Consider the following 14,671-nt stretch of genomic DNA (forward strand, 5'->3'; position numbering starts at 1 on the left):
TCTCTGCAAAGGAATCCATCTGCACTGATCAGTCATCCAGGAGCTGGAGGAGGATGCGCGCGCTCGCATGTGTGTGTGTGTGTGCGTGCGTGTGTGTGTGTGTGTGTGTGTGTGTAGGTGTGTGTGTGTGTGTGTGTGTAGGTGTGTGTGTGTGTGTGTGTGTGTGTGTGTGTGTGTGTGTTTGCGCGCGCGTGTGTGTACGCGCGAGCGCGCATGCCGGCTAAGCGGCTCCCTCTTGGTAATCTTAGCCAGCAGCGCTTTCCGTTTCTCCAGGAGGTCCTGAAGTCTCTGTAGCCTCTCAGACAAGGTGCTGTCAGTGGTAACCCGCGGCGATCTGCATCTCCCTCTAAAGCGCACTCCCAAGTCGGCCCCCGCGCGCCCTCTCGAAGTCACCCGCGCTCGCCCTCCCGCCCTCTCCGGGGACGCGCGCTCTGGTTGGCTCCGGACTTGGTACCCTAGACTGTTGTGCAGAGGATTAGCGTGTGTGGGGGATGGGGGTGGAGGGTGGGGGTGGGAAGGGAGGAGTAATGATGGCCCTTTTCGTCTCTGTCAAGAGCGGGACCCTAGCATTCAATGACCCCCAGGGTCCTTGTGCCCTGCGGAGTGCGTTGTGATTGGAAGATGAGTAGGCTGCTGCGGGGCTGAGCAGGTGCCGGTCCGCTGCTTCTGTGTCTGCCCGGCTCTCATAGCTGGGAGCACAGCGTCCCTGAGCGCCCGTGGAACCCCCACCCCCTCCACCCCCTTGCCAAGTGCGCATTCTTTTAAATGCAAACGCCATGGTTTCAGGTGCCTGATGCTGCTGGCAGGGTAGAGAGGCCCCAGGTGAGTGTACGTGTGCCTCGTTTGGGGCTGGGGAGGTTGCCCTCGCAGAAGCGCGCCCTCGCTGCGCACCGCAGGGAGCCGGACAGATAAGTGAGCAAAGAGCGGGAGTAGGGGGGAGGGTATCCGTGCGGAGTTTCCAGTGGCGTTCCCAAGTTACTGCGTGTTGTGTTGAGACGTGCTTCTGCCTGGCAGGACAGGCGTGAGGACTGAGTTTTCCTGAGCTCGGCCAGGAAAGCAGTGTTGACAGACACCAGGTGCAACGCGAGGGAAGTAGTCAGGGTGAGAGTGAATCCCAATCCCAGCCCACTCCAGATGCAGAGGTAAACACTCGCCGTCTCCACCGCTGTCCTCTAAGAGGTACCCAGCGGATCTTTCCATGGACCTTGGACTGATGCTGGCATAACTCGGAGCAGATTGTGCCACCGCTTTCTGCAGAGATCTGAGGCTGGAAGGAGGTGTGTGCCTTGTGTAAGCAGGAGCAGGATTCCTTTGAACCATCTGCCCTAGACCTCTTTGGCCTTATGTGAATGTGGAACTCTAGTATGGTTGCTCTTTTTCCACCCCTAGTAATTAGTATTCCGTTGGTCAGGTGCATCTTCAGGGTTTGCCTCCACTTCGCCTCTTTGTACCTTTGGTGTGAGCTGGGAAAAGGGTACCCTGCTTCTCTGGAATTCATTCTGGACTTGGACATCTTCGTGGGTTCACTTGGCACAAGGCTAGTTGCTGGTATTCAGCCTTCCAGCCTCCCATGTGGATTAATACAAAAGGACCTTAGCTTTGAATGGCTTCACGGTTTAGATCATTAACCCTTCGGATTTCTTAGATGTCATAGTTCAGGTAAGTAAAGATTACCAAAATGAATTAACCCTGAACTGGGGAAATCATAAGCTGTTAGGGGAAAAAATTACAGATTTAGAATCTCTAGACTGTGAAAATTTGCATAATAATCCATTAATATTTGTAAACCACCTTTTACTTTGCAAGAGATATATTTAGGTCATGTTTTAAATTCAATATTTATAAAAATAAGACTTACCGTCCACAATATCAGTGCCCAGCAGGTGTTTTTTTTACAGAGGTGGATTAACACAACTTTAATCTCTCTTTACAGATAGTAAAATTTATTGTCATCATATTGAAATTGCAAATTGACAATATTTGCTGTTAAAGGTAGATTGCCAGTGCAAAAAACAAAACAAAAATGTATTTTTAGAGTTCTGTTGTAGTAGGAACCATTATTAAAGGGAAGTTTGTGCAGATGCACGGTCAGCAAAATCTAAGTAGTTTTGAGTCTTTATGAAGTGTTGTTACGGGGAAGGAAGAGCTAAGAGTAATTCCAACTGCACCTTCCAGACCCACTCAAACAGTTCGGTTTCTAAAGAACTGGTCAGACATCATGTTGAGCCAAATGCTTGTTATTCTATGTGAAAGAGAAATGCATTCAAATGATTTTCTTTATTTTTACGGGCTATTTTGAAAAGCATGGAGTAACTGCAAAAGTATATATAGGTTGCTGGCCAGCAACTTCATGGTAATCTTCCTTGTGTACTCCTGTTTAATTGTCAGTGGCTAAGTGGAAGCTGTGAAGCAGCATCCAGTTTTAATAGTTTTATCTGAGTAAGCTTGCTGAGATTTTGTGTGTGGAAAGAGAAATAAAGCAAGAGGCACAGCCTATCACCCTCCTAGAAGCTATTCTAGTTTGTAGTGTTACTAACAGGGCATTGTGCACTCTCAGTGTGAGGTATTTCTGTAATTAAAGACTGCGATAGGTCATTAGAATTGCATTAACTATCAGTTGACAGATGCACAACTCTTCCTAAGTCTACTTTTATTGATTTAGTGTCATAGAGTTGTTCTCTTTCTTATGAAAGGCTACTACAAGGCATCTATATTAGTGAAACTTACCGGTGAATTGACTCTTGGTTTTTAGCATCCAATAGGGAGAGAGGGTGGAGAACATATTTGTTGGCTACTGTTCAGTCTTCTTTGGTTTGAAAAATAAAACCACTGTCTCTTTTCAGGCATCATTTTCTTGCCAGCATTGCTATTATTCAGTATTTTGATTTCTAAGTGGTATCAGGGGTCTAAACTTCTCAGACTGTATATAGATATCAAAGAAAAGAAAAAGAAAATGAATACATCTATGTGTCAAGTTAAATACTTTTTCAAATCTTTCAGAAAGGTGCTATATACTAAATCCTTAACTTGTTTTCTTTTGTACATATTATTGTTGAGGGATTCCAACCATCCTGAATTTTATAAGGATTTATATTTATTGCTTCAACAGCTTGCATTACATCACAGTGCTCTTTCTTGGAAGGAAAAGGAAATGTTTTTTACTTCATTAGAAGGCTTCAAAACCATATCTTAAATCGAGAATTTTAGAAACTTCTAGAATAGCCAGCATGCACGAGTTAATTCCAAAGGGACAGAAATGCAAGTGTTTCTGCAGTGAATAAAAGAGTCTGACTTTCCTTGCTATGGTGGTAAAGGGGAGCTGAGGACAAACCATGTGACAGAGTCCTGTGTGACCATCTCCCTAGCCTCTAACAAGCAGAGGAGATCTAACTCTGACCAACAGTACAACAGTGCCTCCTCTGGGAATTTGCTGGTTCTGCAGAGAAGCCCCCTTGATCACTGCCCACTTCCCCACCTTGTCTTGCAAGACTCCCTACTGACAGAATATCCAGGGTCACTTAATATGCAGATGTCTACCCATACATTCATTTCTTATTACAGAAAAGATTTTTCATTCTTGAAATTTTTATTTCAAGTTATTTTTGTAAAGTATTTATTGGAACATAAAGCCTTTCATGGAAGTTGTGTAAATCACACCTGGCAGAAAGGTGTAATACAAGGGCAAATTAAAAACTAAAACTAGAAAAACAAGATTTTTTTTTTATAATAATAAAATGTAAAGAGGTATCCCTGAAAGTACAATACATCCATTTAGTTATTACATAAATAATTCAGGAGGGCTGTGGTTTGTTACTTTGTTTACTTTTTAATTTGTACAGGCTTCAATATAAACCATGTGATTTTCCCCTTTTTATTTCTTTCTCCCAAGAGAGAAGTTGTTTCTATTTCAGTGCAATTATCTATATAATCCACTTAGGGAAGTTTTTTTCCTCATGGTTGATAGCCAGATGCACACTAAAGGCCATGTGATTAGTTTCTAGGGCCCCTGACTCTATACTGAAGCTTGCTACTATTAGGAGATTGTGGTCCATGGTTTTAATGTTGTGTAGCCTAGGGAGTTAATGGATTTCATCATGGTCTCATTATGTGAGAAATCTCAAATAACAGAAATTCCCAAGGCTCACTAATTGAAATGAAATTATATAATACAAATATACATAGGAATACAAATACATATATATGTATGAGTGACATCAATATTACATATGATTAGTATTAAATTGACAGAATGTCATGTTAAATAACATACAAATTCAGCCTAATGCATAACAGTAGTGTTTTACCATGCTAGAGACTGTAGATGGTAAGATTATATCTAGAATGATAATAATAGCACACATCTTTAAATATTAGGCTTTATATAACAACCCATAAGGTAAAACTGGCATGCTAGTTATTTTCATGAACAAAATCTTCCTATTTATTAATTTTGTATTCTGAAATATTGTTCTAAATTGATGCCCTATTTCTAAAATTTCCAGTGGAAGGTTTTTCAGGTTTGTTTTCAGTAGAAATGGTTGACTTCTTAGTGTTCTATCGTACTTTTGATAATCAAGGAATTTCAGTAGTGAAAAGGCAATCTTATTTTTGGATACTGCTCACTGTCTATTTTTTTTAAATATAGTCAAAGTTTCTAGAAAAAAGTTTCCTTAACCCTTTACTTTCATTCTCAACTTCACGTTTTTCTGAGAAGCTATCAAAATGTTTTCTTACGTTAAAAATTCCAAGTTAAGGTTAAAAGGAACTTTGAATATTATATAATTCTTGCTTATGGAAAAGATTGGAAATTCTGAGAATTATACATAAAAAAGATTTATTAACTTAACCAAATAATTCTTAGCAAACATTAAAAAATACTTCCTGAATTGGTTTGTCCCAAATACCAAAAGAATAGATCTTTGTGACCTTCAACATTTAATAAGAATTCTGTAGAATTCATTTTTGTGGCTTATGCTACTCATCTGTGGCTTTACCAATATTTTCCAATATCAAGAACATTAAGTTTGTGAGTTCTTCATGGTTTTCTCTAGCATGAACTCTCAGGAAATCCAGAGTGTTTTATTCTTAGTGTCGAAGTGACATTCTCTTAGACTGTTTCATGGATATTGCCCTTACTAGCTTGGCATCTAAAGACACAACTGGAATTGAAATGTGACTGATTCTATGACAGTCTTCTTGTCTCAGTCATCTTTCAAATGCAGAATTCTGACACTTGATCATCCACGCACTGAAAAATATTAGAATGTATATTGTTATTTTTAAATGTATTAAATGTTTTTCCATTATGAATTTTTTAAAAAGCAATAATGAGGATGTAATATCCCTTATGCAAAGCCAACTATATATTCCTCAATGCAAATTCTTCCTTGAGCTTAAACTACACCACTTTCTTCTAAGGATTATCTGGAAAAGAACTCTGCCTTCCTCCCAGACTTAGCCAAAGAATCAGCAGTGAAAGATTGCTCTAAGGCTTTGTGATTTTGCACAGTGGCTTCTAACTACTTCTCTTGTTGCATTTCTGCTTTTTAGCAAGTGTGTTGGTTTTCTTTCATAAGAATTGATTTAGAATGTGCTGCTTGTTAAAGTGTACTGAAGCTTTACAGTAATCTCAAACATGACAATTTCTTCCCAGTATATCAACAACACAATGACTCTTCACTTGATATTATTGTTACAACCATAATTTTGTATACTGTCATGTATTAATGATAAGACAACGAAACACTCAAAAGATTAGTAGTTAGATTCTGGGGTGTTTATCAGGCAACTTGTATGCATCATGGTTCTCATGGTCCACTCTCATTGCATTAACATCCTTCAATATCACGTCCTACTACTACTTTTCTTTAAAAAAAAAAAAAAAAGAAAAAGAAAAAAGGAACTATTATGCATTATACTGATTTTTACTGTACCACACTCTCTTTCTTTAAATCTATACTAACTTGTAATTAAGTTGTGAGCTGGTATGAGATCCAGTAAATATATCTTAAAGCATCTTCAGAACTATGGTTGATGCAGACTCCAAAGATCAGCCGTTCTTCCTTGCCTATGGTTTAGTGAAACTATGACACTGAATTGCAATAAAATGCTGCTTACTTATAGTAAACTTCAATAAATATATACTAATAACTATTTAATCTAATCATGTAATTTTTTTCATATTATTGACAGGCATACATCACATCTACTCCTGTAGAACATTTAGCACAATGTGCTGTTCTAAAAATATAATACTGCTTATCTATATTTCCAGTTAGATGATCTTTTAGTTGCTGCTTGTATTTATTTTTCTGCCAATGTCTCTGTATATAAGCTAGGATAACCTTGAAGGATCCTGCCTCAGCCTCCCAGGTACTGGGATCACAATGAGCATCAAAAACTATTAAAGTTCTCTGTTATTGTGCAGGATCCAAATAGGAACTACTGTACACTGCCTATCATGTTCATAGTGTGATAAATTTAATTCGGATGGTGCAGACTACAGGCAATTTGCACTTTTGACGATTGGTAATTGATATGCTGAAGCATAAATACTTTTACAACTTTTGAGGTTAAGGAGAGATCTGAAATCATTGCTTCTAAATATAAATAAAACATTTGGTTAAGAACATGAAAAGCACTTGTTTATTTTTTAAAAGTGATTTTACATAAATTTCAAGAAAGAAACAAAGTTACGAAAAGCTATAACAATGAACTCATCTTGATAAAATAGAATTATCTAATAAATTAAATTTCTAATAAATAAACTCCTCTTTAATCATTCTTTGCAACCAATGTGAAACTAATGATTGAAACCAAAGAGTTGCTGCTGAGGTTGCTTTAGTTCAGACAACTGATGCTGACTGACTGATGCTCACCATTTTCCTTTTTCTCTTTACTTCATTACATTTTATACTTCATTTCCAAGGCTCTGATGACCCTGATTGCTTAGTAAATACATTATCCTTATCATAGTACTACTCATAGACATATTTCATATAAAAAACTTCAGAAAAAGTAAAAATTATTATAAATAAAATATACATCTTTACTGTAAACTATTGTAGCAAACAAAGATATTTTAAAAATCTTTCAATACTTTTTTTTTCCTCAGATTCACAGCTACTCATGTCTTATTTCATGTCCCTTTGTAAACATTTTCCTCCTGAGCTCCTGCTTACTTCTCTTCTTAGATGTAAGAAGTTAATTTATTTCCTATTACAATGCTCCAAATCTGAAATTATCCCAAACATGACCACAGTCTGTAGAAATTACAACCATCTTAAAACAAAAAGGTTGTGTATACTTTTACTGAGCTATCAGTGGAAAAGAATTCAGTTGTTCAAATTTCCAAAGAGTTGACATATTCAGTTAGTTATCCTACAAGGGCAGGAAGTTCAGCTTAGAACATGGCCACTTCAGCCTTTGCTTATCTCTGACATATGCACATTTGCTGACATGTGTTTGTGAAACTCAGATATGAGAGTAGGCCATAGGGAAAATGACGAATTATAAAGAAGCTAAGGCTAAATGTAGCATTCTTGGTTTGAGACACAGATTTATGGGATGATATTGGGCTTATTATGAAATGCTGACATATATAATTTGTTCTCTGCTTTAAATCAGTCACATGCATAAATTGTTCTGTGTCACTATTATATATTTTCCATGAATACAGAAAAAACTGGAGAAGTTACACAATGCATGATGAAATTTCAAGTTCTTGCTATTTATTTTCAATATCGATATGCAGAAATAACTGAGGGGTTGCTGTCATTATATATATATATATATATATATATATATATATATATAGAGAGAGAGAGAGAGAGAGAGAGAGACAGAGAGAGAGACAGAGAGAGACAGAGACAGAGAGAGAGACAGAGAGAGAGACAGAGAGAGAGACAGAGAGAGACAGAGAGAGAGGGAGATATATATATATATATATATATATATATATATATATATATAGTAATAAAAGTTAAGTCACATCTTTTTCTTCTCCTCCTCCTCCTTTTTTATGACAAACCACCTCAGGTCACAATTGTGGAACTGCTTTAAAGTCATCTTTTCCTTGAGAATTACATTTGTTTACACAGAAAGCAAGGTTTTAGAGAAGGTTGGCTATGAAAGGATAAAAGCAAGTTGCATACCCAGCTTCACTCTTACTGTGTAGGGTGTATGTTTTCAGCAGAGTCAGCTACCACCAAAAATATTGGTTAACATACCATGAATACACCAAGTTCAGATCACAATTATGTGGATAAAATTTTCTCATTTTCAAGTAATATTTGAAAAGGAATTACAGATCCAATTATTTGCATCACACAACAGAATTCCATTAGTCAATCTTGTACAAAAAGCCAATTGAAGTATCCTGGTGTAAAATTGCAGGAAACAAAGAAAAATGAAGATAATTGGGTTAAGAGTCTTAACAAATAATTCAAATGATACAAAAAAGATGATTAGAATTTATTACAAGATAAGATTCATTAATATGTTAGAGATGCCAAATAATTCACAAATTCTCTTTTTATGTGGCTAATATTCCATACTAGATATGAAATATGTTAGAATGCAGACATTCTCTAAAGACTTTCCTGGATTCCTAGCATGATCTCGGCTCCACACCCACAAAGTGCATGCACCTATGCATGAAGGTTAGCTCTTAAGCCAGCTACTGTTAAACCCTCTCTTTAAGTAAGAGAGCCCACAATTCTTAGGTATATTTCCCTTTGTTGATATTTTCTCAAGAGTCATAATGTGTTCAGCAATTTCCCTCTTCTCTATGTTTTAGTTGCTTTGATCAATCTACAATGTTTTTATATAGACAAGAAAGAATCTTCAAGAGGCAATAAGAGTAAATTGAACAGGGCTTGTTACAGAGCTCACTGTACTTCACAAGCAGGCTAAGAGCTTCCTTTGCAATCTGATTTCTTTTTAAACTTCTCAAATTCTTCATCTTTAATTATTAGCAATAGGAGTTTCATCACAGGCTTACAATAAACCTGGCAGTACAATTCTTATGAAATTCTTAAGAGCCTAAAAGAATTTGGAAAAATATCCCAGGCTATCTTATGATATTTGTTTCAGCCTTTTCATTTTGTACATAGAAAGAGTAAAATCCAAAAGGGATCCAAAGTTGTATAACAACACTACAACGATCTTGTCCCCATTAGTATTATGGCCTCCGTCCCCATCATCAGGTGATAGCCTCATACCATTAAGAGATACGAACGGAAATAACCTTCAATTTCAAACCAGTATTTGGTTTACCAGAGGTGTCTCTTGAAAATAGTTACAATTTTCCCCCAGAGAGTACTGTAGAGCCTAATATCCATGTGACAGTTTTCGATTTATGAATATACAGTTCCTGGGTATTGAATCTGCCTACTTAGAATGTTTTCTTTTAGGGTAAAAGAGATCCCAATAGTTTTACTATTTCTAACCTTGGAATAAAAAAAATGATATCAGTTCACTAACCATATTTAATTTCCAGATAATGTTTCAAACACACACACACACACACACACACACACACACACACACAATAACTGTAATGGCTATATTGAATCACCTTTATACATGCCAATATCCATTCTTAGCTTCTTATAACTTGAAGTGTTAACCTTGCCAGGGAGGACAGTATTGCTACTGTAATTGTCACTGTGATAGGCTAAGGGCTTTGACTCTCTATTTAGGAGATTTCTTAGTTTCCTGTAACTGTTCTTATTCAAGTTAATGGAGTTTAGAATCACAATCTCACTTATGCATATTTATTTAAATGGAAACATGCATATGCTTTGCCAGTATTTATTTGGACTAACCCCCCTCCCATTCTTTTAATATAAAAATAATTTGCTGTTTATTTCCTTTAAAAATTGAATATATTTTCACACTAAAACAATGTCGCAAAGTTGCTCATGTATGACATAATCTATGTAATCCAGTTCTAGTTTTATCTATCTTTTATATTTCTTTAAAGAAAGCAGAGCAGAGAAACTAGAACTCTTCCTTGTTATATTTTTATCTGATTACTTTGTCCAAAACATCCCTCCTGGTTCCCAGAAATGCAGTTAGATGCTTGGTGCAGGAAAGGCAGGCCTTGCTTTATTTTTGCTTAGCCACTTTTTCTGCACCCATGAGTTTGCTAGACTCTCAGGTCTAATCCACTATTTTCGAACACACATTGGATCACAGAGTAGTTTTAATCTACTCAGCTGCAGATTAGCCTTCCTATCTGCGGTTTAGTACCTTAATTCACCTGCCTCTCTGTCCTGTTCTGATCTTCATTTCACTTTGCCATTGGTCACTGTATTTGGTTATCTTTAATTCACAGAAGGCTATAGGTACTAAAGTTTATTAGATTTATCTCATTCTCATGGGTAGTGGCGTACATTATTTAATAAATAGTGAATCACTCTGAAATTCAGTCTGGAATATCCAAACTTTATAGAGATGTGTTTTAAAGGTATATGATAATTTTCACAGGACTAAAGGCTACTTGGATTTGTTTCTTCTTTCACTAAGTGAACTGATTTACATTCTCAAGAAATTTAGATAGTTCTATGTTCATACTTCTTCATTGTATGCTATTTTTCTGAAAATATTAACTGTTTAAAGTATTATCTGTTGATTAGTAGGTTTTTTTTAACAGAGTACATTGTTACAAAATGAAAAATAAAATAACTTGTAAGGATAATTCTGTTTCTGCTTTAATATTAAGAAAACTTTTGACTTTATCTTATTGATATTTTTTCTACTCTACACACACAGAGAGGAGAGAGAGAGAGAGATTCATCCTATTAATGATTACTTATAGAACATAAAATTAATTCACAAATTACAACTTAGTGATTTAAGTGAGAATCTTGTCATAAATTCGTATCCCTCTGTGCTTTGGGGCTGTATAAGGAGACTGTTATAACTGATCTTCTATCCCTTGCATAATCAGAATGCTGTACCTGCAGTAAAGAGAGACCCGAATAAGGACTTTTCCCGTGCTCTCCCTGAAGCATCACCTAGTTGCAAGCTGAAAAATCAATGAGATTCTCAAATAAAGTATTCTTTGCCTATCTATTGAGCATTATTAGTCTGCTTTTTAACTACATATGGAGTAAGGCCCTACTATGTAGAAGTTCTATTGCAAAGCATTTAATAAAGATTTATGGAATAGATTTTTGGTATATTGCACCAACCTCCATGCTACAGTGCAAATGACAGTAAATTTGAATAATAGGAAATGGAAATCACTGAGCTTTACAGATAATCACAATCATACCTGAACACATCAAAGTAACTGTTGGTCTGTGTGCCTCAGTATCAATCAATCAGTTTGCTGTGAATCACCTCATACTTTATTTCCCTTCACAGTTTCACTGGAGCGATTTAAAATAGCACATATCCATCTGCTAACCACCCTGGTTTGAAATGTTTGGTTTTCACATCCTAATACTAATGAATACAGCTAACTTAAGATTTATAAAAAGACTAACTTTAAAATAATGTTTTACAATGATGTTATACATTAATGTAGAAGAAATCATCTGATGCAATGTTCCTAGAAGAAGATCAAAATTGTACTGTGGAAGGAAGATAATTCTTTGAATGGCTGTAATTATGTAATTTATAAATGTGGCCACTATTATTATAATTTCATATATGTCAATATTAATATTTTAATGCTTTCCCAAATACTCTCCCTGGAAATTTGGTATTTTTAGTAACTAAAATCTTTGCAAGATTACATGGTCTGATTTCTGACATGAACTCTCGTCTCTGTTCTAGGAACCTATTACGCCATTCCTTGGCAACGGCTACTCAGCACTGGTGACCTCTTCCAGTCCAACACTCTACAAATTATTATCTCTGGACTCCCAGCTGACACACTGCCGGAGGCAAGAGCTACGAAGCCAACTAGAACTGTGCCTTTTCTTTTGTCAAGGTTTTTTTCTTACACAGGAAAACGGAAGAAAAAAAAGATGAAGCTGGGCAAAGTGGAGTTGTGCCATTTTCTACAGCTTATAGCTCTCTTCCTTTGCTTCTCTGGAATGAGTCAAGCTGAGCTGCCAAGGTCCAGATCCAAGCCATACTTCCAGTCAGGAAGGTCCCGGACCAAGCGCAGCTGGGTTTGGAATCAGTTCTTCGTGCTGGAAGAATACATGGGTTCAGATCCCCTCTATGTAGGGAAGGTAGGGCATTTGGCCTTTTAAAGTTACAAATGGGTACTGTAAATGTCTGTAGTTCACGGAGAGCTGCTAACTTTTCCTTTGATGACAGAAGAACAAAATTTTCCTCTCTGAAAGGATTTATAGTGCTTCTGTCATTAACTACTGTGTTAGGTGGAACAGTGAAGGCATAAGTTAAGGAGTGCTGTTCATTTTAAAAGGATCTTAGTGGCCTGGTAATCACTATTGAAACATGCTGCTAAGTCCTTTTACCACAATTAGAACAAGATGAGGCATTATGAATGAAGTGATATGGTTATTCTACCAGTTGATATTGAATGATTTTGTCTGTGTATAATAATTGGACATGATGTGTTTCATTATAAAAATTTCATGCATGTATATTACGAATTTTGACTATATTTAAAGCCACACGTAATACCCTCAGGAAATCCCCTCCTCCTTTTTCCCACGGATACACTAATCTGCCATTTGATCTCTTAAATTTGGGTTACTTTGGTTTGTTTATTCTTTTAATGTTTCAGTAAGTTTCATCTGCGTTTCTTATAAGAAACTGTATGAGATGTGGTAGAGCTACTTAGAGGAATATTCTGAACTTGCCAGTGTCTGTGCCGTGGATGACAACATCTGCTCCTCTAGCAGCAAACTTTAGAGTTGACTCCCTAGTGGCTAGTTTCGTGATACTGTGTAAACATATCCAAATTATGTATACTTCATTATGCTTAACATTACAAATTGCAACATGAAACTTTTAGACCTCATGGCTTCAGTTATAAGCAGTCTAAATCCAGTTCCTTTTTTTAAATACAACTTGTTTTATTCTTTCTTTTGTTTTGTTTTAGATTTTTTTGTTTCATTTTTTTCTTTTTTTCTTTTGAAAATACCCTTTTGTAAAATAGGAGTATGAATAAAATTCAATTGGAGATGCTATTAGGCAAATGATGATCAGCTCATGGTGTATGTATCTAGTGGTATGGGGCAGGCGACAGAGGGTTTTTTTGTTTTTTTTTTCTTGTGTAATACTTGCATAGAAAATGTTGCCTTGATGCCTCACTAAAATAAAGGCTAGGTCAAGAGAAAAGGACTGATGCTCACTGTCCTCTGACCTTATTCCCAGGACATAGTCTTTTCAAAGTGCTGTGATGTCCCAAATTCCTTAGTTTAGTACTGAACAACTGGAAAAAGAGCAGTAAGTAAATTATACAGCAGTTTGTTTTCCTTTTCTTTCTCCAGTTTAAAGTGTCAAGTCCTCATAAAATATAGCAGAGTTTCTGGAAACATTTGCATAGAAACCAGGATTATATTTTATTTCAAAGATAAAAAAAAGGAAATTGAATATTTTATATTGTTGGTTTTCCACATGAATAGGTAAAAAAAATTGAAAAATTTTTATAGATAGCAAACATTATTCAAGGTAATATTTTAGTATTTATTATTAGTTTCTTGTAATATTTAGGATACAAAGTGATCCTGTGTGGGCAAAGAAAAATATAAACTAGTTAATATGTTCAACAACCAGGGACCTGCATTTTCCTAAAGTAAAGTAACACATGTAAATATTAAGAAATATAACATATATATTATTTATTTTACATTCATTATTTTACCTTCATTATTTTACATTCATACAACTACTAAAATCGTTTATATGTTTTGTGCCAAAGTCTCACTCATTTCATCTTAATATATTTCTTTGTAGAAAAATAATGGAGGTAAAGTCACTTGCCACAAAGCACTAATGTGAATTTGATCCCCAAGACTAACATAGTAGAAAAAGGAACTAAACACTGAAAGTTGTCTTTAACTACTGCCCATGCATGCATCATAGAATGAGCCCCAAATTAATGAATATACATTAAAGGTTTATTAAATATGAATATATTAATTACAATTCAAAGTTTTGACTAAGAATGTAATTTTGTTATTTAACATATGAATTAAGCTTTCTTTAGTCTTTCCTTGATCATGAAACTCAAGGAATTCACAAACAGTATGCATTGCACATAAGTATATTTTGTGATCATGTGCACAGTGTTTCAGAAAAAGTAAAAAGGTTTCTATTAACTTGATAAAAATTGAGTTTGTTATGAACAAGTTGCAATTTTGAAATTCAACAAAATCATGAAATATTAAAAATATTACTCTTAATTTTCTGTCTCAAAATCACTCAGGAAAGAAGTAACTCTAAACATTAATTTAAAATTACAAAGATGTATGCCTTAAGTTACTTACTCTAAAATATATATTAGGTTGCTGAGCAATATTATGTTCACTTCCTAAGGCAAATAGTATAATTTCTAGACATTGCTGGGCATGTCTTTAACCCCAGTTTGGAAGTAGAATGGGAGAATCTTAAGTTCAAGAATTGAAGGGCTACTTCTTACCCTGTATCACAGAAAATGTATATGTGTGGTTTGTGTGTGTGTGTGTGTGTGTGTGTGTGTGTGTATTGCAGAGTCAGAAGTGAAGACACATATTAATGG

The 14,671-nt window shown here is 35.9% G+C and overlaps 1 protein-coding gene across 3 annotated transcripts in view; it reads left to right on the forward strand.

Annotated features, from left to right (window-relative positions):
- The first annotated feature begins 243 nt into the window (after nucleotides 1–243).
- Cdh7 (cadherin 7) overlaps nucleotides 244–14,671 on the forward strand; it is a 171,056-nt gene continuing 156,628 nt past the window's right edge. The window contains exons 1-2 of one of the 3 annotated variants that reach the window (XM_029480694.2): nucleotides 244–307; nucleotides 11,788–12,191. In XM_029480694.2, the coding sequence (XP_029336554.1) occupies nucleotides 11,982–12,191 (210 nt within the window). In that variant the 5' untranslated portion in view covers nucleotides 244–307; nucleotides 11,788–11,981. Of the gene's footprint in view, nucleotides 308–537; nucleotides 823–852; nucleotides 1,660–11,787; nucleotides 12,192–14,671 lie in introns of those variants that run through there. The other 2 variants (XM_021155574.3, XM_085840166.1) reach the window with 2 other exon arrangements.

The sequence above is a fragment of the Mus caroli genome, unplaced genomic scaffold (genome assembly GCF_978045245.1).
Source record: "Mus caroli unplaced genomic scaffold, Mus_caroli_1 scaffold_1, whole genome shotgun sequence".
NCBI classification, from domain to species: Eukaryota; Metazoa; Chordata; class Mammalia; order Rodentia; family Muridae; genus Mus; species Mus caroli.